General features: G+C 52.0%; 1 protein-coding gene across 9 annotated transcripts in view; it reads left to right on the top strand.

The window, feature by feature from the left end:
* The window catches only part of DYSF (dysferlin), a 224,235-nt gene that overhangs the window by 78,665 nt on the left and 120,937 nt on the right, over positions 1–24,633 (top strand). For 5 of the 9 annotated variants that reach the window (XM_010829783.1, XM_010829777.1, XM_010829780.1 and 2 more), the window contains 9 exons: positions 4,065–4,133; positions 4,279–4,322; positions 7,703–7,785; positions 14,952–14,993; positions 16,582–16,697; positions 17,204–17,317; positions 18,751–18,928; positions 19,464–19,588; positions 21,482–21,588. In XM_010829783.1, coding sequence (XP_010828085.1) covers positions 4,065–4,133; positions 4,279–4,322; positions 7,703–7,785; positions 14,952–14,993; positions 16,582–16,697; positions 17,204–17,317; positions 18,751–18,928; positions 19,464–19,588; positions 21,482–21,588 — 878 coding nt within the window. The remainder of the gene's footprint in view (positions 1–4,064; positions 4,134–4,278; positions 4,323–7,702; positions 7,786–14,951; positions 14,994–16,581; positions 16,698–17,203; positions 17,318–18,750; positions 18,929–19,463; positions 19,589–21,481; positions 21,589–24,633) is intronic. The other 4 variants (XM_010829782.1, XM_010829784.1, XM_010829778.1 and 1 more) reach the window with 1 other exon arrangement.

Below are 24,633 nucleotides of genomic sequence, written 5' to 3'. Positions count from 1 at the left end.
TGTCTGCCCCAGCCACCTCTTCGTGGTCTCCCCTACTCTCTCTGCTGCCCTTATCTCCAGTCTCATCCTACCCGTCCCTCTCTTTGGCCTGGTGTGTCACTTCTTCTCATTACATCCGATTCAGTTGTCCTGGGGATTTGTTCCCTGTGTCGCCCTGGCCTGGCCCTCTTTGCATTTCCTCTTATGGACACTTGGTGTCGCTGTTATCTAGGCTGCGAACCGTACCTGGCTTGGCCGTGCTACCGAGGGGCTAGAAGGGTGTGTGTGTGGTGCATCTTCTCACGCACGCATCACACTTCTTCATGGTGTGGGGAAAAGACAGGGGAGGTGCTTGGAAGGCAGAGTGGGAGGCTTTGAAGCAACTTTTTTTTTTCAAGAATAAAACTTATTAATCGTAAAAAAAAAAGAAAAAAAATCACAGAAAGCAAGGAGAATGAAAAGCAATGCCTCATATTTCTGTACTGTGCGCCACCTTGGAGATGAGGACTATTCACGTTTGTTTATGTTTCCTGCCGCTCTCACGCCTTCCATCTGGCACGCCAACCCCTCTCCCCGTCCATTGCCCTCACCACCCTGCCCCACTGGAAAAAAATTGGATTCAGGATACAGTTGGATTCAGCATACAGTCTGTCTTCGTTATTCACAGTCTGTTTGCAGATTTGCCTACTTGCTAAAATTTGTTTGTAATCCCCAAGCCAGTCCTTGCAGTGCTTTGGTCATCATGTGCAGAGCTCCGGACAGTTCGATTTGGCTGAGGCGCGTGCTGCCAGCTGAGCCGGGCGCTGTGCTCCCTTGCGTGTTTCAGCGCTCATCCTGTAATGTGTTTTTTCCTGGTCTATTCGGTGTCATTTTTTGTTTTTGCGTTTTGGGGTTTTTTTTTTCGCTGGTGATGTCCGCGTTTACAGTGGCTCCCAAGTGTAGTGCTGAAATGCTGCCTGGTGTTTCTCAGTGTAAGGAGACTGTGAGGTGCCCCATGGAGAACCACGTATTTGGTAAGTTTTGTTCAGGCCTGAGTTAAAGTGTTGTTGGCTGTGAGTTCAGTGTTAATAAACCCACAGTATATTAATATAATGAGAAAGGTGTCTTGAAACAGAAGCACACATAAAACAAAGTTACTGGTCAGTTGACCAAAAAAATGTTGTGACAGAGGCTTGCAGGCCCCTAACCCTGTGTTTCCCTTGGGAGCAATGCTTCAGTATTCACTTACAGAATTCACTTACAGTAACCACTGCCAGAATAAGTCAACTATATATACGTGGTTTGGTAAACTGCGTTTGTTGTCTAACTTTCCTTAGGTTATTAAATAGCCTTTGAAATAAATTTTTGCTATCTGCTATAATATTTCATTAAACGAATATAACATGACATTTAAACTATTTTTGGATTTCTTTTTTTTTGGAATTTCCCTCTTTCATGAACAACTCTGTGAGGAACATCAGTGTATAGGAATCTTTGTCCACACTCTGCCTTTTCATAGGGAAGTTTCTAGAACCAGGTCAGAGGGCATGCTTATTTTTGAGTGTTTGATACAGATGGCCAAATGCCTTCTGTCATGAAGGGAAGGAGAGTTAAAAAAAAAAAAAAACACAGATAAGAGGAGGAGAAGGAGGAGGGGGAGGAGGGAGCTCGGTGTGGGGAGAGGAGGCAGGGGTGGAAGGCTTCTGGGTGCTTCTAGGGCCAGAGGTCGCGCTGGCCTGTGGTGTGGCGGGGGCCCTGCTATTCAGGCTCCCGCACACACATCTTGGTGGCTCTCTCAGAGGGAACCTCCAAGGGCAGATAGGTGGAAGTGCTTGCTGGGGAGAAGGCCTGTGGCTTCCGGGGGCAGGGCTTGGGGAGGGTGGGGACCACCTGTGCCTCTCATCCAGGGACCTGAGGAGCGATGTTGGCAGGGCCTGTCTGTTGTGTCTGATGAAAAAGTCCTCCATTTCTTTCTTTTTCTTTTTTGTTATTTCAAACTTTTGTTCATCTAAGTTTTGAATTAAATAATACATTTATTATGTACACCATATCCGTTTACTTATCATCCATCTTGAAAACCCTACCTCTCACCCTGTACCTGTCCAGCGGTCCTCCGGTCATCTCCTCCCTTGCGCAGGAAATCGTTGGTTTCTTCTGCATCATTCTGGCTTCATTATGTGCATGCCGCATGTCTGACCATGAATTCTTACCTTTACGCCTTTAACGCACATGCTTGCACATGATACTTACTGCTCTGCACCTTGGTTTTCTTCACTTTTCACCTCAAAAGTTGTTTCATACCGTAGAGTGGTCCTCATTCTCTAGAGCGGCATAGCGCCCCATTCTGTGGATGGGCCGTTCTTTATCCAAGCTGTCCTCTGTTGGTGGCTATGCGGGTTGTTCCACGTCCTCCCTAACTGGAGTCATGCTGCAGAGAATAATCTCAGTTCAGTTCAGTCGCTCAGTCGTGTCCGACTCTTTGTGACCCCGTGAATTGCAGCACACCAGGCCTCCCTGTCCATCACCAACTCCCGGAGTTCACTCAGACTCACGTCCATTGAGTCGGTGATGCCATCCAGCCATCTCATCCTCTGTTGTCCCCTTCTCCTCCTGCCCCCAATCCCTCCCAGCATCAGAGTCTTTTCCAATGAGTCAACTCTTCGCATGAGGTGGCCAAAGTACTAGAGTTAGATGCATGTTATTCTGCACATGTGCAAGTATTTCTGTAGGATAATGTCTAGAGGCAGAACTGGTAGGTCGAAGGGCATCTGCATTTGTAATTTTTGAAAGGTAGTGGCCAATTGCCCTTTGGAGAGGTTGAGTTGTTCTCTCCCCACCAACAAAATCTGAGCGAGCAGTTTCCCATCGCCTTGCCAAGACAGGGCTGACAGACTTTAGAGACTTTTATGACTCTGATAGATGAGACACAGTATCTCATTCGTTCTGTTTGTATTTCTTCAATTATGAGGGAGATGGCACATCGTTCTGTGTGCTTTTACAGCCCTTGGTGTACCCGCTCCTGAGAACTGTGAGTCCCACTCTGCCTTTTGTTCCATCTAATTGTTGGATTCTCTTCTTTCCTTACTCCTTTCTTTGCTCACACAAGGGCCAAATCGTGGCACCCATCCCTACCCCCAGACTTTGCCTGGGCTCTTCTCACAGGGAGGAGGGGACGATGGGCACGGGGCCAATATTGGGTGGATCAGGGATGAAGAAACAGTCCTGACCCCCAGGGAAGCCACACTCTCATTTGATGGAGAGTCTTGTCAGTTGCTCATTAGATGAGATAATTATGTAAATGCTTCGCACAGTCAGGGCCCACAGTCAATGCTCTGAGGAAGGCTGCTCCTTTTTCCATGTAGGACACAAACCTTCCAGCATCTGAGGCAGAGCCTTCGCCCGCTGCCCTGCATGGGTACAGGATGCCCCGGGCAGCATCAGTGCCTCCCTGGGGACTCCTGCGCAGAGTAGAACCTGTGAGCTGCTAGTTTGGACCCAGTTCTTGCCTCTGCTAGGTTTCTTGTTGTGGAAAGCCTGGTCTTTTGAGCAGGGCTGATTGGAGGCAAACTGTGGCCTATGAGGCTTGTATCTTAACTGAATTTTCATCTTCCTCTCAGAATACTGGTGTATGGCCCCCTGCCCAGCCCTTCAGCTCCCTTTTCCTCTCCCCCTCCCCGCGTGCACAGTCTTCCAAAGGGGCAGGTGATCTGCGCTGATGGGCGACGGGAATTGCCTCAGATGCTAGGACTCCTGGGAAAGCTGGTCTGGACTCAGGGTTGTGGCCATACTTAGGGTCATGGCCATAATGGGAGGGAAGGGAAGGGAACTTCCAGCCAGAGGTATGAGATAAGGGAGAGGCTTGTGACTTTCAAACAATCTGTCCCTTCCTCCATGCCCCGGTGGGTCTGACCTACCATTGAGCTTTGTCTCTGGAAAGATTCCTGGTGTCTAAGCCCACTGCCTCAGGTTCCATAGCCCCCAGGGCCTTCTGCCCAGCCCGAAGGGTGGTCAACTTGGCTGACAATGGGTGCCCTTTGGTGTGGTGGTCCCCAGGGGTACCCAGAGTCCCCTCAAAGCTCCATTCACCTATCCTCATTGTCTTCTAGCTCTGCAGCAAGATCCTGGAGAAGACGGCCAATCCTCAGTGGAACCAGAGCATCACACTGCCTGCCATGGTGAGCCTCACCTCCATGAGCCAGGGCTCCCAGCCTCCCACTCCCAGGAGGGCCGGGCTCCCAGCCTTCCCAGCTCCCGCCTGCCTCCCAGATTTCCACTTCTTCAGAAGGCCTCCACCCCCACATATCTCTCTTCCCTCCTTAGTTTCCATCCATGTGTGAGAAAATGAGGATTCGTGTCATAGACTGGTGAGTCCTGCGTCTGGGGACCTTTAGAGGTGGCTGTTGTCAGGGGTCACTGGGTCCTTCGGTTTCCTTGGGTTCAGTCTGCATGCAGCAGGGGAGTCTGTTTCAGGTGAGGTGGTGTCCTCACATGGAGGCTGGAGAAGGAGAGGGCGTGGGCTGCTAGGAAGCTTACTCACAGTGGGTTGGGACGGCTCCAAGAACCAGAGATCCCTGGGGCCAGAAGGGCCCAGGGAGCCTTCCTGGGGGAAGTGGGGTTTGGGGAAGTTTGAGATGAAGGCATCCTAATGAAGAGAGGATCATAAGCAGAGGCAAGGAGGCTGCAAAGAGCAGAGCTTCCAGGAGGGTGGACTGAGACTCCCCAAGGGCTGGTAGGATGGAAGAGATCGCCAGGCTGGAGAAGGGGGCCAGGTTGCCCAAGCAGGGGATGGCACTGCTGTCAGGAGCAGGGGAGTAGCCACAGGGCCATCCTGGAAAATTAGTATCTAGCTCTTGTGAGTGTCTGTGTGCTCCAGGCCCTCTGCCCAGTGAGCTCTTTACACGCCTGTCTCACCTGATGCTCAGCTCGACTCTGGGTACGGCCCGACCTTACAGACGAGGGAGCATGTCTGAATAGATTGAGTGCCCTGTCTGGGGGTACAGCTGGAAGCAGCTGAGGCCAGGCTCGAACTCAAGCCTGTGCTTAACCGCCGGGCCATGCACTGAGGTGCCCTGTCTCACACCGAGGGCTGCAGGGGTCCCCATGTGCCATCTCCAAGGCCTTCCCTACACCAGGCTTCCCCCAAAGAGAGAGCTGTCCTTTCTCTGCCCCCAGAGAGTCTTGGCTGTGTGGTTCCCAGTGTGTTGTCCTTTGGTCTTCGGCCCATGTCGCCCCCAGCCAGGAGGATAATGAGAGACTGGGGAAAACCCCCAGGCCACAGAGCCATTAAAGTGTGCGCCAGGTCCCCAGCCTGAGAGAGAACAGCTTGTGAGAATTAGAGGAGAGGAAGGGAGTGTGAGGAGGGCCAGCAGGGAGAGGCCTCCGGGGCCCCGACCGCTGATCTGCTCTGTGGGAGGCGGTTTGGGGCGACGAGCTCTGCGTCCACAGAGCTGTCCCTTCGCCTCGCTGTGTGCGTGCACGAGTGTGCCCTGGGTACAGGTCTGTGCGGCAGTGTGAGTGAATGCATGCGGGCGCCATGACCCCTGTGTTATGGATGGGTCCCGCCCGAGTCCGTGTGAGCCGTGTGAGGCACCGACATACTGTACAATCCAAACACATTACGGAATCTGGTGGTGGCCTCTCTGGTTTAGGTTGAAGTGGCATTTTTATTGTGAGTCTATTTTCAGACTTGCTGTATTTTCCAAAAGCAACCCCAAGCCCCAAAACCCAACTCTTGGCCAGAAATCATTCTGCTGCTGCAAGTTCCTATCCAGAAAAGGGCTTTCTTCCCAGAAAACTCAGATAAATTTGTACTATTACCTGAATCCTAGAAATACGATATGGTCCACATGGCCTTTTCTCTGTAACTTAATCTTTCATTCAGTTCTTAAAGAATTCTTTTCATTAAAAACCAAAACCCCCCAAAACTACCCCCTCCTCCTCAAAAAAACCTGACTCAAAACCTCTCTCTTCCCATTCAGATTCAGGTGAGCCCAGAGGTCAGAAATCCTATTTGCTCCAAGAGCTACTGGTCTTCTCTAGGGTTTGGTCGTGAAGGCAGTTTAGAAGTGTCGTCAACTGTCAATTATCTGGTGTTGATAATCTCATTGTAAAATGTTTAAGGGACTCTTTACTTCCCTGTTTCTTGTCACTCACCATGAAAAGTGATACAGATCTGTGCTGACAATTCACTCCTCCTAATGTAGCCCCCGCCCTGATACAAAACTTTAATGCTTAACCACCTCCCTGGGAAATACAGAGAGGAAGGAAGGGAGCAGCAAAGACCTGGCGTCTCATGGCTGTCAGATTTAAAAGAAAAATGACATCACCATGCTCAGGTGGGTCTTTCACCGTGAAGCACGTGGATGTCATCTCCTGAAGCTGCCTGTGGTCAAGGGATGCACAGCAGGAAGAGAGGGCTACTGGGCTCCAAGAGAAGGGAAGATGCACACGGGGAACCTTCTGGAAGGAGATAGAGCCTGCCCCTCCAGTCTTGGCATTGTGGTGTTTTTGGACTGGAAACGTCTTTGCAGTGAGAGACTGTCCTGTGCGTTGTAGGGTGTTTGGCTACAATCATGGCCTCTCTCTATGGCTCCCCTCTATACCAAAAATGTTTCCAGGTGCCAAATGTCCCGGGGTCAAAAATCTCTGGGTTGAGAACTCTCGGTCTAGCCTGACAGGGAAGCAGCAGGCTTCTGCAGGCACGGCTCTGGTTTCCCCATGAGGCATATCTTACTCAAGTCCCACCTTTGTCATCCTGCCTGCCTCGGCTTCTTCTCTAGACTGGGGCTGACTGCAGGGCCTGCCTCAGAATCCTGCCTCAGGATTAAATGACGTGACAGTTTCAGCACTGTGCTTGGCTCTCAGGAGGTGCCCAGCAAAAGGTGGCCAGCTGTTACTACATATGGTTGTCAAGGGGGCAGGTGTGGGGCAGAGGAAGGGTCTGCACAGAAACGCTCAGTCCTGGAGCTTCCCCCACGGTCCCCTATGATGGGTAGGAGGGGAGAGGCCTTCCTTGGGGAGGCAGGACTAGTCCCATTTTGGAGCCAGAAGCTGTGTGGACCTTGGTGAGAGTGCTGGGCCAGGAGTCAGGATACCAGTTTCTGTCCTGGCTCCTCCCCTCCCTCCTGGGCTGACCTTGGGCGAGGACTTTGCGTCTCCGAGTCTGTTTCCTTCCATCTGTGCAGTAGAGATTTAATAAAAGTACCTATTCCCCAAGGCCATTGTAAGGATCCTTGGTGATCAAGGAAGCTAGAAGTGCTTTGTCACATACAAAATCAGATAAAAAAAAAAAGAGCTATGTATTAGCTACCCTAAGCTAATTAAGACTGTGGGCTTCCTTGGAGAGAGTTTCTTTCTGGTCACCTGATTTTTCTCCTTCGTCTGCTATGTCTTAGCTCTCAGAGCCTTGCTCTCCCTGGGCCTGGGGGTCTGGCTCCCTGGGCGGCCTCCTGCTCCCCTGTACTGCTCCTGCCTCAGGCCTCCTCCTTTTCAACCTGCAGCTGTGCCCACAGACTTCCAGCTTGGCTGCTGGGATGCTGATGGACTGGGTTCCCCCCAGAGGAGTCTTGAGTAACACTTTCTTTCCAGTCTCTTTTCGCCAAACATTACTAGGCCTCCATAACATCCCTGGTGTGAAGACTGGGACTCCTAACAGACGATGCATAACTCCGGCCATTTCCTCCCTGGGTGGGTTGTGGCCTGCGAATCCCACCCGTGTTCAGGCCCTTTCTGCCCCTCGCTCTAGGGACCGCCTCACCCACAACGATATTGTGGCCACCACCTACCTGAGTATGTCGAAGATCTCTGCCTCTGGAGGCGAGATAGAAGGTGAGTGCCCCTCTGTGCTGCCCTCTGGTCCCCATGCTCTCCCCTGTCCCACTGCAACTGTCTTACACCTCTAGCTTTAAGAGTTTGCAGAAAAGGGAAGTCTGTAGGGTCTTCGTTGCCCATTTCCCAGGAAGAAGGGCTTTGGCCAGTGAAAGAGATGGGCTTGTGTTTAGGACTGGCCTCACTGTGGAAGGTGGGTACACCATCAGATGGTCTAGAGGGGATCCATTCCTGCAGATGATCTTGGGGCTGTGGCCACACCATCCACCGGGTTCTCTGTTGGCTGACTGTTGGCTAGCAGTTCCTATTTTGAAATGGCTTTCATTGGTCTGTTAGAAAGTAGTGCGTGATCATTTGTACAATTTAAAAGAGATAATCTGAAAGAACAATGTACAAATTTACTCGCAAAATTATCCATCAGCCTCTCCTCCCAGACAAGAGGTAAATATTAATATTCTGGGGCCTGTTTCTGTGTATGTGTGTATATGATAAACAGTGTTTTGAACAATTTTTAATTGTTTTGACAATTGCTTTTTGTCACTTGGCAATATAACATAGACGTTTATTCATGCTATTAAGTATTCTACAATATGGTGAATGCGCCATAGACCACATTAACTAAATGTTGAATATTTAGGTGTTTTCTAATTTTTCCATTTTATAAGGAGCTAACTTGATATTGAGTATTTTTGTAGCTGAATCTTTATGTAATTCCTGATTTTTCTTTTGCATAATGCCTTGAAGTGGAATTGCTGTGTCAAAAGATTTGAACATTTTAAAGCTTTTAGTGTATATAAAAATTGCCCTACAAAACGACTGGACTCATTTATACTCTAATCTCTCAAGCTTATTTTGCTGCATCCTTATCAACACAAAGCAAGATAATGATGTTTTTAAAGAACTTTGTCAATTTGTTGGGTGCATTTCATTGTTGCCTTAATTTTATTTCATTGGTATCTGGTAAAGTTGACCAATGTAAAATTATATACTTTAAAATTTATTCTGCTGTAAATTGCCTATTCATGCTTTGTCCATATTTTTGATGGTATGTTTGTCTTTTTCTCATTGTTTTTTAAGAGTTCTGTATGTAGATGGAGGTTAACTTTCTCCTGTCATCTATGTTGTGAATAATTTTTGTCAATTTTATCATTTAATAGTTTTAACTATTCAATTTAAAAATTTTACATAGCCAAATATATTAATTTTTTCCTTAGTGAATTAGGCAAGGGTTTAACATTACTTTTTAAAAAATTGTTCTTCTTTGGTGATACCAACACTGTATGTTGAATAATCTTTTCCCTACATTTTGAAATGCCACTTTTATCCCCTACTAAATTCCTAAATGTGTTCTTGGTCCTATTTCTTGATTTTCTATTATCTTTAATTGGTATATCTGCTTATTATTCTTAGGTTTTGGTATCTGGGCTGTGCTGGCTCTGTAAAATTAATTGGAAAGATTTAAAGTCTTTTCTAACATCTGGAACAGTTTATATAACATAAGAATATAGTCTTTTGAGGGTTTGAAAGAATTCACCCATAAAACCGTGTGGGCTGGGTGCCCTTTCTGAGTGGCTGTTGCACTAGCTCTAAAACCTTTTCAGTTTCTCCTGTGATCATTGGTATTTTTAGTTTGTTACTTTTACTACAGTTAATTTTGATAATCTACATTTTCCTAGAAAAATATTTATTACATTGAGGTCTTCCAATTTTTTTATAGTGTTGTGCAGAACAATCTTTTATGATTTAAACAATTCTCTCTACTTTCTTATTTCTAATGATATGTGTTTGAATTTTCTTTTTTCTTGATTAGTCTTGTTAGGAGTTTTTCTTTCTCCCTCCTGTATTGAACTTTTCAAAGAAAAGTTTTTGGACTTAGATATGAGTTCTAATGGGCTTCCCAGCTGTGCAATAGTAAAGAATCCATCTGCCAATGCAGAAGACACAAGAGACTTGGGTTTAATGCCTGGGTCAGGAAGATCCTCTGGAGTAGGAAATGGCAACCCACCCCAGTATTCTTGCTGGGAAAATTCCATGGACAGGGGAGCCTGGCGGGCTATAGCTCATGGGGTCGCAAAGAGCTGGACACATCTGAATGAATGTGCACAGGCACACTTTAGTTCTAATATTTTCTAATTTTTTATTCTCTCATCTTTTAAATCTTCTCTTTAACTCTCTTTAGACATATTTTGTTGTTTCCTTTTTAACTTTCTAATTGTGTGCTGAGTTGCTCAGTCATGTCTGATTCTTTGTGACCCCATGGACAGTAGCCCACCAGGGTCCTCTGTCCATGAGGATTCTCCTGGCAAGAACACTGGAGTGGGTTGCCATGCCCTCCTCCAGGGGATCTTCCCAACCGAGGGATCGAACCCAGGTCTCCTGATTGTAGGTGGATTCTTTACTGTCTGAGCCACCAGGGAAGCCCAACTTTCTAGTTAACTTGTGTTAATTTTCAGTATTTCTTATTTAAGTAATGGAAGTATGGTTTCTGCCACATATGTCATGCTTTTGGCCTTCAGGAAATCCCAAGGTTGTATTTATCTCTATTTTTTACTTTTATTTTTTACATTTAGATATTTAATCTATTTTGAGCTTCTTTTGATGTGTTTTCTGAGAGCAGTTTGATTTGATTCCTTTATAGATAGTTTTTCTTTTTTTCTGGCTTGTAGGAATGTCTCTTTTTACTTGTAGTTTAAAAAATTATTTTGATCGGTCTAGGAGCAAGACTCTTGAATTTTTTCTGAGACACAGTGAATTCTTAAATCTGAGTTGAGGATTGATTTCATCTACTCTAATATTGTTGTCTGAGCAGCTGAAGACATGGAGAGGGTTGGGATAAGAGCTGTTCTGGAGCCAGGGAGCTCCAAGAGAGTTGTTCCAGTCTCCTCCCACCAGTCCCAACCTTGTAAGGTCCTTACAAAAATCCAGTGAGACTATAAATGTCACATTCTGGAACACAATAAACCCTAAAGTAATGTTGCTCTTTAGTATCATGATTATTGGCTTTCTGCATCCCTATTCTGATTTTTCCCCCCTGTACCAATTCTGCTTTTTACTGCTTCCCATGTGGTTTAAGACTGGCTATTGCATTTTTAGTTTCTTGTCATGCCTTCCTTTCCCTCCATCTTTCCTTTTATATTTTCCTTTTCCTCTTTGTTCTCTCCCTCGTTTTGTTTTGTTCCACAAAAGTTACGTCTTCCTGCACTCTACTGAGGATTCCAAATCATTTCTTGAGAGTTCAAGGTGAACACCCTCCTGAATTTTACAGACGCTGTTTCCTCCCTATTTCCCTATCCTGGTTGGCCCTCTGTTTTTCCCCTCCCCTTTTATTCACTCTCACACACTCTTGCAAGATCTGGCCAGTGTGGTGTCTTTCCACAGACAGGGTGTGTGGGTCTCTGTCCATCCATCTTCTCAGATCTTTATCTGGAGGTCAGGTTAGCATGCCCAGTTTCTGGCAGATTCCACCTAACACTTCTGAAGTTGACCAGTCTCCTCTAGATTCTCTGAAACATTTAAATATATATATATACAAGTAAAAAATCTGCAATGAACTTCCAGTTTCCCTCCCAATGCGTTAACATCTAGCTGCCATGCTCATTTCATCACTGATACTTGTCATTGTTGGAGTATACCAAAACTCCTTCCCAGAAGCCCCTGCTAAAGGGCTTGTCCTGCCCCAGCCCCTGCCTGTCCTGACTGTGGGAACTGCTGGCCCCAGGATGCGGTCCGCCTGTAGTTGCTGTCCGATAGTTGGATGCAGAGCTAGAAAGATGGGAAGTGAGGGCAGCGTGTCATGCAGGTGGGTGGGAGAGACACTATCCTAGGCTCCCCATGGATCAGAACTCCTGCATGGAAGGAATCTCTTCTCCAGTTTGCCGGCTCGTGCTGTCCCTGTCCCTGAGTCCAAGGGCAAATGTTGGCAGAGGCATAAGGTGCCTTTCTGACTGGTTTCCAGCAGCCACTGTTTCACGAGGCTACAGCTCTGCCAGCTGTCAGCCACCCGAGGGAGAGTTTAGATGCCTGTGCCCCCATCAGTCTTCATGTCTGGGGGTGGTGTTGACCTTGCTCTCTTCCAGGGTCGTCATGAGTATTTGAATGCGAACATGAGAAAGATGTTTATTTGGTCACTAGATGGCGCTCAAGCCATGGGCAACCCATTGTGGTTCATGGACCACAAGCTCCCACAGTTTGTTTTGGACATAAATGAGAATCTTCTTGTCACCAGCTAAGCAGTTTTAAGTACAGTTAAATAGCTTGATCTCTGTAGCAATAAAACAGTTAGACTTATTGCTCAAACTGGAGCCATTCTTCTCAAGCTCTCTCTAGGCCTGGAAGGTTAGCCGTTGCCTGCCTCCCTGCCAAGCTTCTCCCACTTGTCCTGAGGCCACCTCCGAATGTCACTCCAACTTTGAGCTCTTTTTGTTTTTCTCCACCCTAGGGTGTTCCAGAATATCTGGGTGATGTGTGGCCCTTGCTTTTCCCACTACTCTCAAAGCTCAAACTAAACCAAACTATAAAAATGGATTCTTTCTCTATATTCTCCAGCCTCACAGTTCACCAGATTATTTAATCCAACCAGGAATTTTTGTTTTCGTGTTTTGTTGTTATTTCCAGCTAGGACAGGACCTAACGCTAGCCTCTTAAGCACTTTTGACTGCAGGTTTGCCTGGCACACTTAAGTATTCCTTGGACCCTATGCTCCAAAGCATTTAGTAAAAAATTTATTTATTATTTTTTTTAATGAGGAGTGCTTTCCTGAGAAGCCTCAGTCCTTTTGAAAGGTAGCAGGCACATGAGCCCCATGAAACGTAGGTTCCATGGTACAAATTCTTTTATAACTTTGTACATATGAAAATCATGCTACATAAATAGCACTCAGGCAGTTTTTTCCATGGCTACGAAATCCAAAGTTCGTTTCTTTTTGTCTTTGGAGCATAGATGATGAGGATTTCCCAGCAGTTCTTGGTTTCTTCTCCTGCCTGGCGCTGGCTGGAGTCAGGCAGCCAAGCCGTGGGCGTGGGAGATGTGCTGAGAGGCAGAGGGAGCGGCTGGGCTGGCCGCAGGTAATGGCCTCAGATGCTCCAGGAGAAGGGGGTCCTGAGCTGGGAGGGCCTGCCCTGTACTTCCACAGGTGAGGGAGCTGGGCTGGGCTGCTCAGGCCACAAAACTGGAAGCGTTCATCTGTGTTCTGGGGCTTCCCCAGCCCCTATTCCTTGGGCTTAGGGAAAACACACCAGAACACTTGTGTTTTGGCAGAAGAGTGGTGAGGACTAAATAGAGGCTTTGTCTTGGGTGGCTTCACTGATGACTCTGCCCTTGACTTTATGAGCTGTCTGCAGACACAAGCATGATCCTCACACCTGGAGACCTGTGACCCTGCCCCCGAATTAGGAGTCGCTGGCCTTAGTTGTCGGCAGGGCCCTGTCTCACCATGCCTCATTCTGTGCCTGTTAGGTTTGTGGAACAAACCAATGAATGAATGAGGCAATTAGTGAAAAAGGTGTGGTTGGGAGCCAGGCTGCTTGGAAGCCCCTAGCTTGGTCCTCCCAGCCACCAGAGGCACGTGTTGTTCAGATGAGCGGGACTAGGGGCCAGCTGTGTCTGGGCTGGGCACTAGTTTGCAGCCAGAACGCAGAGTTGGTCTGTGGGTGGAAAGCTGTGTTTGCTTCTGTGAGGAGCACACGGGGGTCGGAACTATGACCTTGGCCTCATTAGCCCTAGATAACTGGCCAGGCCTGTTTGTAATCATTTGAAGGAGCTTAAAGTGGAATCTGTTTCCTTCCGGCGGGCCCTGGTCATGCTCTCCTGGGGGTGCAGCTGTGCCCGGGTCGGTCCTCTGTGGTTGCTGAAAGTCTCCTGTGACCAGAGGCCTTGCTCCCCTCCTGATGAAAACCTATTCCTGTGGATATGAAAATGGCCATGAATTATGGTTTATGCACTCTGACTCCTGCCAGCCGGCATTCCTAGCTGAGGCCGGCTGTGGAGAGCTGAGGGGCCGGGTCCCAGGACCGCAGGCTGCCCCCGTCCTCCATGCCGCCTCTGTGCTCACTTGGTCGGCTCTGACCTTGTGCCCATGTTCTCTCTGCTCCATGCCCTTTCTTCCTGTGTCTCTGCTCATTCTTCCTTCCTGCCACAATGTTCTGCTCAGCTCTTGGCTCTTAATTCTGATAATGGAGCTATAGGGAAATAGCAATAGGTATTATTTCTTGAAGGAGACCAATAGGTAAAGGTGATCAGTGAATGAAAATAATTAGGTATTTCACTAAACACAACCCCAGGTCAATCAGGACCCCAGACTGGGCCACACTTGGATGGTTGGAGGAGGAGACAGGGAAGGTCAGAGTGTGGCAAGAGGCAGAACCAGAGAGGACAGTGGAAGGAGACTGAGGATTGCATACTCCTTTGGGGGTGTCTTGTGCTTGTCTTGAAGTGAAGTTGGAAGTCTACCAGAGCATCTCCTTCCTTGCTTCTCTTATTTCTAGACCCTCCTTACCCGTGTTTAGGGTACAACCAAGAGTAGAACATTCAGCTAATGGACAGTGTCTGGCACTGTGCTTCATTCGAAACAGCAGGCGCCAGAAGCCTCCTGTTTCAGAACTGTGCCCAGTGCCTGCTGTTGTGAAAATGCAACATGGTGCCCTTAGTGGTAATTCTACAAATGACCACTAGGTGGAGATCTTGTGCCTTGAAATGCCTCCACTCCATGCAGTCAACCTGCCTGTGGGGTGGAGAGCTGTGTGTGCCTAGCTCTGGCCCTTTCACGGTTCCCTCACCCTTTCTTTGCATCTGAACTTTGTTTCCCCCTCTTATCTGGCTATAATATGCCAAAGCATATATATATATATATATTTTTTTTTCTGTGTTACTCCTTGAATGTATTGAGTCAAGTTTTCAATGGACAAACAACATACAGCCTTGCAGGCAGATGGTGGCGTGCACGCCGGGGCACTGGGACTGTGTCTCGCTGAGGGGGGTGCACTGATGACTCAGTGTGTGATAAATTCACAGCTGGGCTGGCCTTGGGGTCTCGGCCCACGTCTGTTTCCCGTCCAGGAGCTGTTTTCCTTCTGTCTGCCAGCTGTCCATCCACAGTGCCTCATTCACCTAATCGGTCCTCCACCCAGCCATGCTCATCCTAACCCCTCTTCCATTTCTTTACGCTTCAGAGGAGCCTGCAGGTGTGGTCAAGCCTCCTCCAGCCACAGAACGTACGTGCTCTCACCTCTGGGATGACGAGGGAGTTGGGCCTTGAGGTTTTTACTGGAGGGGCAAGGGCGCTGGTTGTGGGGAAGTGTTCCATTTGCCTGTGGTGGGCTGGAGACTCCCCACCACAATCCCCAAGCTTAACTTTGGCTGTTACCTCTCAACCACGGTGGGTGGAATATGTAAATTGCTGGGAACGCTTCAAAGGCAATTCCCTCCCACTCTCTAACCCCCTTGCCCAATGTGCCGGGGCCCTGGAACTCAAATGAGTTCATTCTCTCTAGCAGGGTGGGGGGTGGAGCAGGCAGGGGGTCCATGATGAGGAAGGGGAAGTGTGAGTCCTCTCAGGGACCGGGAGGAGGCCGGGGTGAGCTGAAAACTCTTGAAGTTGAAATGTGCAAGGTAAATTACAGTCAGGATGATTAGTATAAATAATTAGTCATGCTTACAACAGCTCCATCACGTCTTTCACCCGTATCCCCAAAGCCAGAGTGGGTGCTGGGGACTGGAGGAGGAGGGATGCTGGGTGCAGGGCTCTGGAACAGGCATGCTCCTGCGTCTAGTTGGGAAAATCTTGCTGCTCAGGGACGGGCTCAAGCCCAGGGTCCCTGGAACCCGCCCTCCCAGGGTCTGAGCACTCAGAGTCATCTCAGATAGTACCTGCTTCTGGGCCCACCTCCCACCTTTGCCATTCTGGAAACGGCCTCTTCCTCCTTCCTATGATGGGGCACCCTGGCTTTTCAGGATTCTCAGAGTTTGGCCATTGAAATCCCGTCCTAGGAAACTTGGCTGTCAGCTAGAAAGTCATGACATTAACAAAAGAGGGCTGTCAAAAAAAAAAAAAAAGGATGGAAATGATGTGGAGGAAAGATTTTGTCTCATCATTAGTGTAATTCTCAAACTCTCCTCCAACTTGCTCCACTGAAAGATCCTTCTTTGCACAAAGTGGGGAAGAGGAGGAGATGCCAGGATGAGTCAAGGCTATTAAATGGTCTGTCTCAACTTCATAAGGATACAGGGGTGGAGGAGACATGTGCCTGGGGCTGCCCTGTGTGTGGGGTGACATCGAGTTGGGCCCCCTCCCTGGCATCCAGGAGATGATGTCTCTGGTGACCAGGCTCTTGGGCCTTCTTTGTGCCTCCCCATAGGCTGGATGGCCTGAGACACAGATGGAAGGGCAGGGTGAGGAGGGGATGAGCGTGGGCTGGGAGGGGCAGGGCAGTGAGCCCGAGCCCAGCTTTGCATGCTGGCTGAGTGCATGGGCTTGAAGGTGAGACCGCTGGGGTCATGCCTCTTTGCAGTCGTGTGCTCCTTTTCATCTCTTGGCCTCAGCTTCCTCATCTATACAACGAGACTAATAAAAACAATACAAATCTCCATGTCTCGACACGGTGAGGATTAAAGTCCCGCAGGGGAGACAGCAGTAGCTCTCATGGGGTTCACTGTCCTTTATACGTTTGTGGGGGCCGCATCCTGTGCACGTGCGGGGTGCTGAGACCGGGGATGGGCTTGGCCTGAAGGTAGCAGGGCTGAGCGCTAGACGTCTCGGCTGGGCCAGCCCCTCTGATCTGCACCTGTGTCTGTGTCTCCCAGTGGACGACCACCTAGGCTTCCTCCCCACCTTCGGGCCCTGCTACATCAACCTCTATGGCAGCCCCAGGGAGTTCACTGGCTTCCCGGATCCCTATGCAGAGCTCAACACGGGCAAGGTGAGCCAGACAGGAACCCATATCCTGGGGCCTGCCTGGGCAGTATCTGAGGTCAGCCTGGACTCCAAGGGCGTGGCGGTGCTTGAGCGGGCCCAGGGCCAGGCAGCTACCCACTCAGAGACCCCTTCTTCCTCCCAGACCCCTCCTGGCCCCTTCTTCCCTCCCACTCTCTTCTCTTTGCCTCTCCTTCAGGGCAAGCCTGACATCTCCTCCCAACCCCCCACCCCCACCCCTGCTAATTTTCCTGGCCCCCAAGGGGCCCAGCTTCTGTCTGTCTCAAGTTTCATTCTCCCCTCGCGAGGTTGGACCCTGGTGCTGACCATCAGGGTGGCATGGCCCTTGAACCCTCTGGGCCACCGTTTCCTCATCTGCAGAGTGACGGGGTGTGGCTCAGGGCCCTGCTGGTTTCCTGGGAGATGGCTGACCTCTGGGCCAGATGAGGTTCCTTCCCTTCCCCTTCTCCCCTCCACTGCCCCTGCTCCTGGTGACCCTTCCTCCCCTCTCAGGGAGAAGGCGTGGCCTACCGAGGCCGGCTCCTGCTCTCCCTGGAGACCAAGCTGGTGGAGCGCAGTGAACAGAAAGTGGAGGCTCTCTCTGCCGATGACATCCTTCGGGTAGAGGTGAGGGGCGTGGCCCTGGGAGGGGCCAGAAGGGCGGTGGCCAAGTGGGGCTGGTGGAGGAGGGCTCAGCTCCACCCATACTCACATGCCTTCTCACCTTTGGGCCTCAGAGTAACCCAGCACCTGGTCTGCCTTCCTGAGGAATGTTCAGAAGCTCAAAGAAGATAAAAAGTGGAAAGTGTTCCTGAAATGAAAGTGTTAGTTGCTCAGTCGTGTCCGACTCTTTTCAACCCCATGGACTGTAGCTTGCCAGGATCCTCTGTCTATGGGATTCTCCAGCCAAGAGTACTGGAGTGGGGAGCCATGCCCTCCTCCAGGGGATCTTCCCGACCCAGGGATCGAACCCGAGTCTCCTGCATTCCAGACAGATTCTTTATCGTCTGAGCCCAAAGAAGATAAATAGAAGTATTTTAAAGTCTAGAGCTTGATGCAGGATGAGAGGCTATTTTAAAAAGCTAACACTTATGAATCTCTGACTGTTTGTCAGACACTATGCTGATGATACTGCTGATGTCACTGAGTCCTCCCAGCACCTGCCAGGTGGCTGCTCTGAGTATCCCCATTTTACAGATGAGAACACTGAGGCTCAAATGTAACAAAGCAGCAAGTGGTGGAACTGGGCCTTATTTCTAGGAGGCAGCTATGTGGAGTCCTCATGAGGGATTATACCCTCTCACCCTGTAGTCAGTGGTGCTGGTTTGACTTCTGGCTTGTCCACTTACCAAGTGGGAGTAATAATTATACCCACCTTAAAAGACTGTTGTGAGAATGAAGTTTATTCTTACCAGCACACAGTAGGTGCTCGATAAGTGTTAGCTATTGTCACTGTGTGCTTGACCTAATAAACCAGTCATGTAACCCCTCTCCCCTCTGCCTTCCACAGAGGGGATTGTAAAGTCATCTTGGTTCAAGCCGGGATGTGTGGTTGGGTGCTGGCCATGTCCTCAGCCTGGTGCCTGATGCCCAGCGGGGACAATGGGGCTCATTCATCCCATGCGTGCGGCAGCCTGTGATGCTGCAGGGCTGGCCGGCGTGGTGGAGAGCCTGAGTGGTGCGGAGTGGGTGTTCTGGGTGGGCACATGGTGCGTTATGGCCTCCGGCCCCTTCTGGAAAGGCAGAGGCAGGAGGCCAGGCTCCCCGGGGTTGTGGTGCCTCCGCTGCTGGTTTGGATTAAGGAGCTCCATGACCTCGGAGGCGCGGACCTTAGTAGAGGAACACGGCCAAACACACAGGCCTGGAATGAGTTTGCTCAGTTACTGACCAAATCTGGGCTCTGGTGCAGAGCCGGAGCACTCGCCACCCGCCCGTCCAGCCAGGGTTTATTGGGTGCCAGGCTCAGCCAGGGCCTCCCAGCCACGTGACCCCCTCCCCGCCCCGCACTGGTGTCCCTGTGCCTTCCCCAGTGACCCCGAGGCTGCCCTCTCTGCCCCCAGAAGTACCTCCGGAGGCGCAAGTACTCGCTCTTTGCCGCCTTCTACTCGGCCACCATGCTGCAGGATGTCGATGACGCCGTCCAGTTCGAGGTCAGCATTGGGAACTATGGCAACAAGTTCGACACCACCTGCCTGCCGCTGGCCTCCACCACCCAGTACAGCCGGGCGGTCTTTGATGGTGAGGCCGGAGGCTGCGTGCCTGGCGGGGGACCCAGGCCTCAGAGTAGGGGCCGAGCCCTAAATCCCATCCCCTGCGGAAAGCTTCTGGAGGCTCGCCCAAAGGCACACGGGTTCGGGGGACCCCTAGTCTGCTCCCCGCTGTGCTGCCTCCCCGTGCTCATTTCCAGGTGCATCCCTCCTGCTGGGATCCATAGACTGGGCTCCTGACACCAGCAGTGGTCGGCCTTGATCTTGACCTTTGGTGACCACTCATTCCATGGTGGGTGTGGGGCTTGGCGTAGAGATTTTGGAGAGCGTGGGATTCCCAGGGTCCTTCTGACAGCGCCTTGGTTTTGATGTGCTAAGGAGTCCAACTGAGAGCAGCAGCTGTCTGTTCAGCGTGTGAAGGGAACTCTTGGCACCTTGTCCGGGCACTGGGGAATACAGGTCGTGCCACAGGTGTCTTAGCTGGGGGGCAGGTGTTTGCATCCGCCGCCTGCCTCGGCCCCCCACGCCTCTGCCCGGCTCAGCGCCAGGCCCTTGCGTCCTTCCAGGATGCCACTACTACTACTTACCCTGGGGCAACGTGAAGCCCGTGGTGGTGCTGTCGTCTTACTGGGAGGACATCCGCCACAGAGTTGAGGCTCAGAACCAGCTTCTCAGGATTGCCGACCAGCTGGTGAGTGGAAGCTGCCCCCACCCACAGACCCCATGCATGCAACTCTCCTGCCCCATGGGTGTCTTCAGTCCTGCCTCCACAGGGGCTAAGCCTGCAGACCTCACGATGCCTGTGGTCCCTGTGTCCTGACCAGGCCAGGCTTGCAGTCCTGCCCTGCACACTGGGAAGAGAGGAGAGGGAGGGAGCACAGCTCTGGGGGGATCATCCCTAGTCTGAGGTAGGAGACGGCACAGAGAAACAGCTGAGACAGACCGAGCTGGGAGCAGAGGACAGAGCCTGCAGCCATCCATCCACCCATTCATTCACTCATCGAATGCCTTTGACTCTTAGCACAGCAAGGGTTGTGCTGGAAACATCTAACTAGAGGGTGGATGTGAACAGGATGCTGCCCCTGACTCCAGGGGTCAGCTTAGTAAAGGAGTAGGCAGGTTCATCCACCACTCTCCTACAGAGGCTGGAATTTCAGTTCAGACGTTGCTCCAGGAGTCCCTAGGGAGGGGGGCTCAGAGGAGAGAGGAGGCCAGTTAGCATCAGGAAAGCAACTCAGGGCGGCGAGGGGCCGCATCCAGTGAGGGGAGTTGGGGCTAGGGGAGTGGCTCTGGGAGGGAGCTGACCTCAGGGAGAAAACAGAAGGAGTTGAGCTGCAAGGACTTGGTGGTCTGTTGGACTGGGGAGCAGAGGCTGTGAGGAGGGCCTCCAGTGGCTGGGAGCTCAGGAGAAGAGCAGGGCTGTGAGGTCAGGGATGTGTCCTGTCCTGGATGTGGCTGGGGGTTACTGTTGGATGCTGGGATTTGCAGGCCTGGTGTTTGGCCAGAGAGCAGAGGAGAGTCAAAGTGGGCAGAGGGGAGAGGCCAAGGGTGGAAGATCCTGGTGGTGGCCCCTGGCCATTTCTGTGTGTGCACGGGGTGGAGGCTCACCCACGAGGTGTGTGGCCCGTGAGAACGGGGGGAGGCAGGTGTGCATGCTTTGGGGGCCCACAAGGGCAGCAGGGTAGAGGGCAGGGCGTTGAGAGGTTTGGACAGGTGAAGGAGGTGAGCATGGTGAGAAGGGAAGGGGGAACGGGGATTTTAGAATGGCTGGGAGGGGTTGTCAGCCCCAGATGGGGACCACGATGACCCACACTTTCCCTGAGACCCGCAGTTCTCTGGGAGGGAGGGACCAGTCCACACCCAGGTTTGGGAGAACTCGGAGTCGATTTTGTGCAAGTCCAGCATCTTCTTGGCCATCTGTTCTCTCCCAGGCCATGCCTGGCAGACAGGGGCTGGCTGTCCTTCCAGGGCCTGTCTGTCCGCAGCGTGGTGGGCCCAGGGTGGAACGCAGGCTCAGGAAGGCAGAAGAGGTGGGCAAGGGGGTGGGGATGGAGGGGCAAGTCCTTGGCCTGAGCGTGACCTGTTGGGAGATCTGTCTCCCAGTTCAGGCCTGAGACCTGGGGCTGGAGCGCCCCCTGGAGGAGACCAGTTGCGATGGGGGCGCGAGTAGGAGTTTGGGGAGGGAACGCCCGCCGGGGCCGGCTGTCTGAGCGCTCCCGAAGGAAGGAGCATGGGATCCAAGCCTGCTTGGGTGGTAAGGTTTGAAAAGGAGAGAGGGTGCAGGTGGGACCTGGAGCTGGCTCCGAGGTCGCTTACCTGTGAGACCTGGCTTGACGGGGCCGTGGAGAGCGAGATACACAAGCGTGGTGGGAGTCCCCAGTCTGGTAATTGGATGTTTGTTGCGGGGAACCCTGCAAAGTTCTTGAGCCACGACAGCCGCTGGCTTGTGGGGTCCGTACTCTGCCTTCTTGGCTCTCACTGTTCTTGCCTTTTTGGTTCAGGGGCTGGGCTGTGGTGACAGGACCTGGGGATTGAGGGTCCGCCCCACGGTGACCTTCCTGACCCCTGCCCGCCCATTCCACAGGAAGCCGGCCTGGAGCAAGTCCACTTGGCCCTGAAGGCTCAGTGCTCCGACGAGGACGTGGACTCCCTGGTGGCTCAGCTGATGGATGAGCTCATCGCAGGCTGCAGGTAGGGGGTGCCCGGCACCCACGGCGCCCTCCCCTTCTGGCTGGCCGGGCCCTTTCCCGGGAGTGTTCGTGTGTGGCGGTGAGCGACGGCACGTCTCCCCGGCCACGCTTGGCTAGCAGTCCAGCCCGTGCTGAGTCCAAAGGTGGTGGAGCCAGCGCGGGGAGTTGAAAAGGTGACATTTAGAGCAGGTCATAAATCTCCCTGCAGCAGCGGCAGCTGCGGGCCCAGGGCGGCCCGGCTCACCTGAATGGGGAGCGTTGTGTCTCTGATCCCCGACCTCTTATTTCCCTGATGGAATCTCCAGGAGGAGCTGGCTGGTGGGGGTGACGGCGCCCCTCCTCCCCCCAAGGCTGTGTCAGGGACCGGTGTTTCTGTTTAGCCTTCTATTGACATGGCTGATTGTCAGCTTCAGGAAAAGGGAGCCCCAGGGGTGAAGGAGAATGGGGGTTCAGGGCCCTGGTAGAAGGGGAAGCATCTGAACCTCTCCTCCACACCTGGGTGATTTGGGGCTCACCACCCACCTGCTCTGAACCTTGGTTTCCTCGTTTCAACCTGACATTAAGAATATTGTAACCACTTTATAATGTCACATAAGCAAAATGCCTGGCCCTTAGGACGTATTTAATAAATGATAGCTGTGATTATTATCAAGCAGAAGAAACATTAAGGAGACTTAGATTCTCATCCTGTTACCCACCTTTGTGGCTTTGGGCAACTTCACTTCTCTGGGCCTCAGTTTTCCCAGGTATTAAATGGACTTAATAACAGACAGCAGTCTTTTTTCTTACCATGGGATTAAGTGTGAATGTATGCAGATATAGTCTACACCCTCCTCTAAATCGTCTCACCCCAGCCCCTGTGGAATGTATGAGAAGTGCTGTGTGGCTGCCTGCCCCTTCTGGTCCTTTGTACCCCAGGTAGGAAGCACACCTTTATCAGAAATGGCCCTGTGGCCTGCTGCCCAGATGGGTCATTCACTCCTCCAAACTTTCCTGAGACCTGGCAGGTTCCAAGCGAGGAGCCTAAAGCGTGTTACAAGGGTGCAGCTTCAGCCCTCTCAGGGGTGATGAGGCAGAAGTGAGCAAATGAAGGAAAGTGTTGGGGGCTCGAGGCATGTGCCCCCGGAGCTCGGAGCAGGTGCATCTTGTGAAAATCTATAGACACTTCCTGGAGGCGGTGGTGCCCTAGGAGAACTCTGGAGGGGAGGAGTCAGTCTTTGGGGAACGGACTTCTGGGCATGGGCGCAGGAGCCTGGGATACCTGCTGCCTCCTGAGGGTTGTGAGGGGAGCTGCAGTCCCGTTGGGACAGGCCTCAGGGGGTTGCTAAGGCAAGCCCAGAGCTGGGGACAGCGGGGGCCCAGGGATTCCTGGGGTTCAGACACTCACTCTGGCTGCAGTGAGAGTGGTGGGCTGGGGGTGGTGGTGAGGGGTGACTGATGAGGGCATCACCCAAGGCAGGGGACTCAGGGACATGGGTGAGAGAAGTAGAGGGCAACATGGACTGTTCAGGAGGTGCTGTGGTGAGTAACAGCCTCATGGGGACCACTTTCTGTGCCAGGTGCGGTTCTGAAAAGTTCACCTGTATTAACTGATCATAAGAATCTTATGAGGTGGGAAGTAGAGGGATCCACATTTTACAGATGAGAAAACAGGCTCTGAGAGGTTAATCGCCCAGATTCACACCCTAGTAAGTGGTTGACCCCCTCGCTGTGCTGCTCTGTACTGGACAGGCTTTGATGGTGGATTGAGTGTGGCAGCCCAGGGAAGGTCCAGAATGGTCCCTTGGCTCTGGCCAGAGCAGGAGGGTGGAGAGCAGGGCCATTTCTGGAGGGGGACAGTGGGAGAAGAGCAGGTTTGGTAGAGGGAGAGGCGCTCGGGGCTGGCAGTGCCGAGTAGCAGTTGTCTGTGGTCTGGAGGTCGGAGGTCACTGTGAAGCTAGAGGGGGTACCTTCAGCAGGGGCAGCCGTAGAGTGCCTGGCTGTGCCCCACTGCCTGGCCTGACAGCTCGGGTGCGGAGGGCGGGCCGGGGCTCTGGGTTCAGCATGGTCTGCTCATGACTCATGCGCGGTGTGGACCTTGGCAGGTCCGAGGGGCCTGACACATCTGAGACGAGTGGGTCCCGGGCCCCTGGGCCGCTGCACCGCTCTCCCAGTGGCCCCCTCTTGATGTACTTGTCTCAAAATGCCTCTGCCAAAGCCTGGTCTCCTTGAATCACTCTCCTGGGGATAGAAGGTGGCCGGGGGCCTCCTGGAGAGCCCTGGTCTCAAGTCAGGGGCTTGTGAGGAGGGTCCCACCCCCTCAGGAGGGCACGCACGGCTCTCTGTGGAAGATCTGTTCCCTCGGCTCCATCTGGGCCACCAATAGCCCTGGGGCCGCAGAAAGAGAGCTCCCCTCCCCCACCAGGCTCTGTGTTGTGCATCATTGCAGCCAACAGCAGGGCAGCTGGGTGCAGATTACATGAGCCAGCTTGCCATAGATGACCACCAGCTGCTCACGGATTCCTCCGGCCAGCCCCCGCCCACCGCTCCACCATCAAGAGCCCTTCGTTTGCACAGATCCCTCCCTGCTGCATCTCCTGGGAGCCCCTCTCCCCGCTGTGCCAGTCTCGCCCACTCTGCTCCTTTGGCCCAGCCTTCTCCTCTCATCTCCTGACCCATGGACCCATCTGCCAGCCACACCTGGGTGTCCACCGGCACATCCTATCATTTTCTGTGATCTTCCTAAGCCTGTGCCCTGCCACCTCCACTCCAGCACTGCAGCGGCTCCCGTTGCCTTCAGGAAAAGCCAGCCTCGTCTGACACGTGGACTTCTCTGTCTCCACTGCCTGCTCCTGGACCTCAGCAGTCTCACCCTCCAGCCCCCTGGAGCCTCCGTGCTGGCTCACTCCCTTGCATGTGCTCCCCCCACCTCTGAGTCTTGTCTTCTGCACATTCTGCTTCTTCAGCCAGAAGGCCCTTCCTGCTCTGCTCGGCCTGACCTGCTTCTGCTGACCTGCCAGTGCAGCTTGAGTCCTCTTCCTCCAGGAAGTACTCCAGACTCTGAGAA

The sequence above is a fragment of the Bison bison genome, unplaced genomic scaffold (genome assembly GCF_000754665.1).
Source record: "Bison bison bison isolate TAMUID 2011002044 unplaced genomic scaffold, Bison_UMD1.0 scf7180017864508, whole genome shotgun sequence".
In the NCBI taxonomy this organism is placed as follows: Eukaryota; Metazoa; Chordata; class Mammalia; order Artiodactyla; family Bovidae; genus Bison; species Bison bison.
This window is presented reverse-complemented; position numbering and strand designations above follow the sequence as displayed.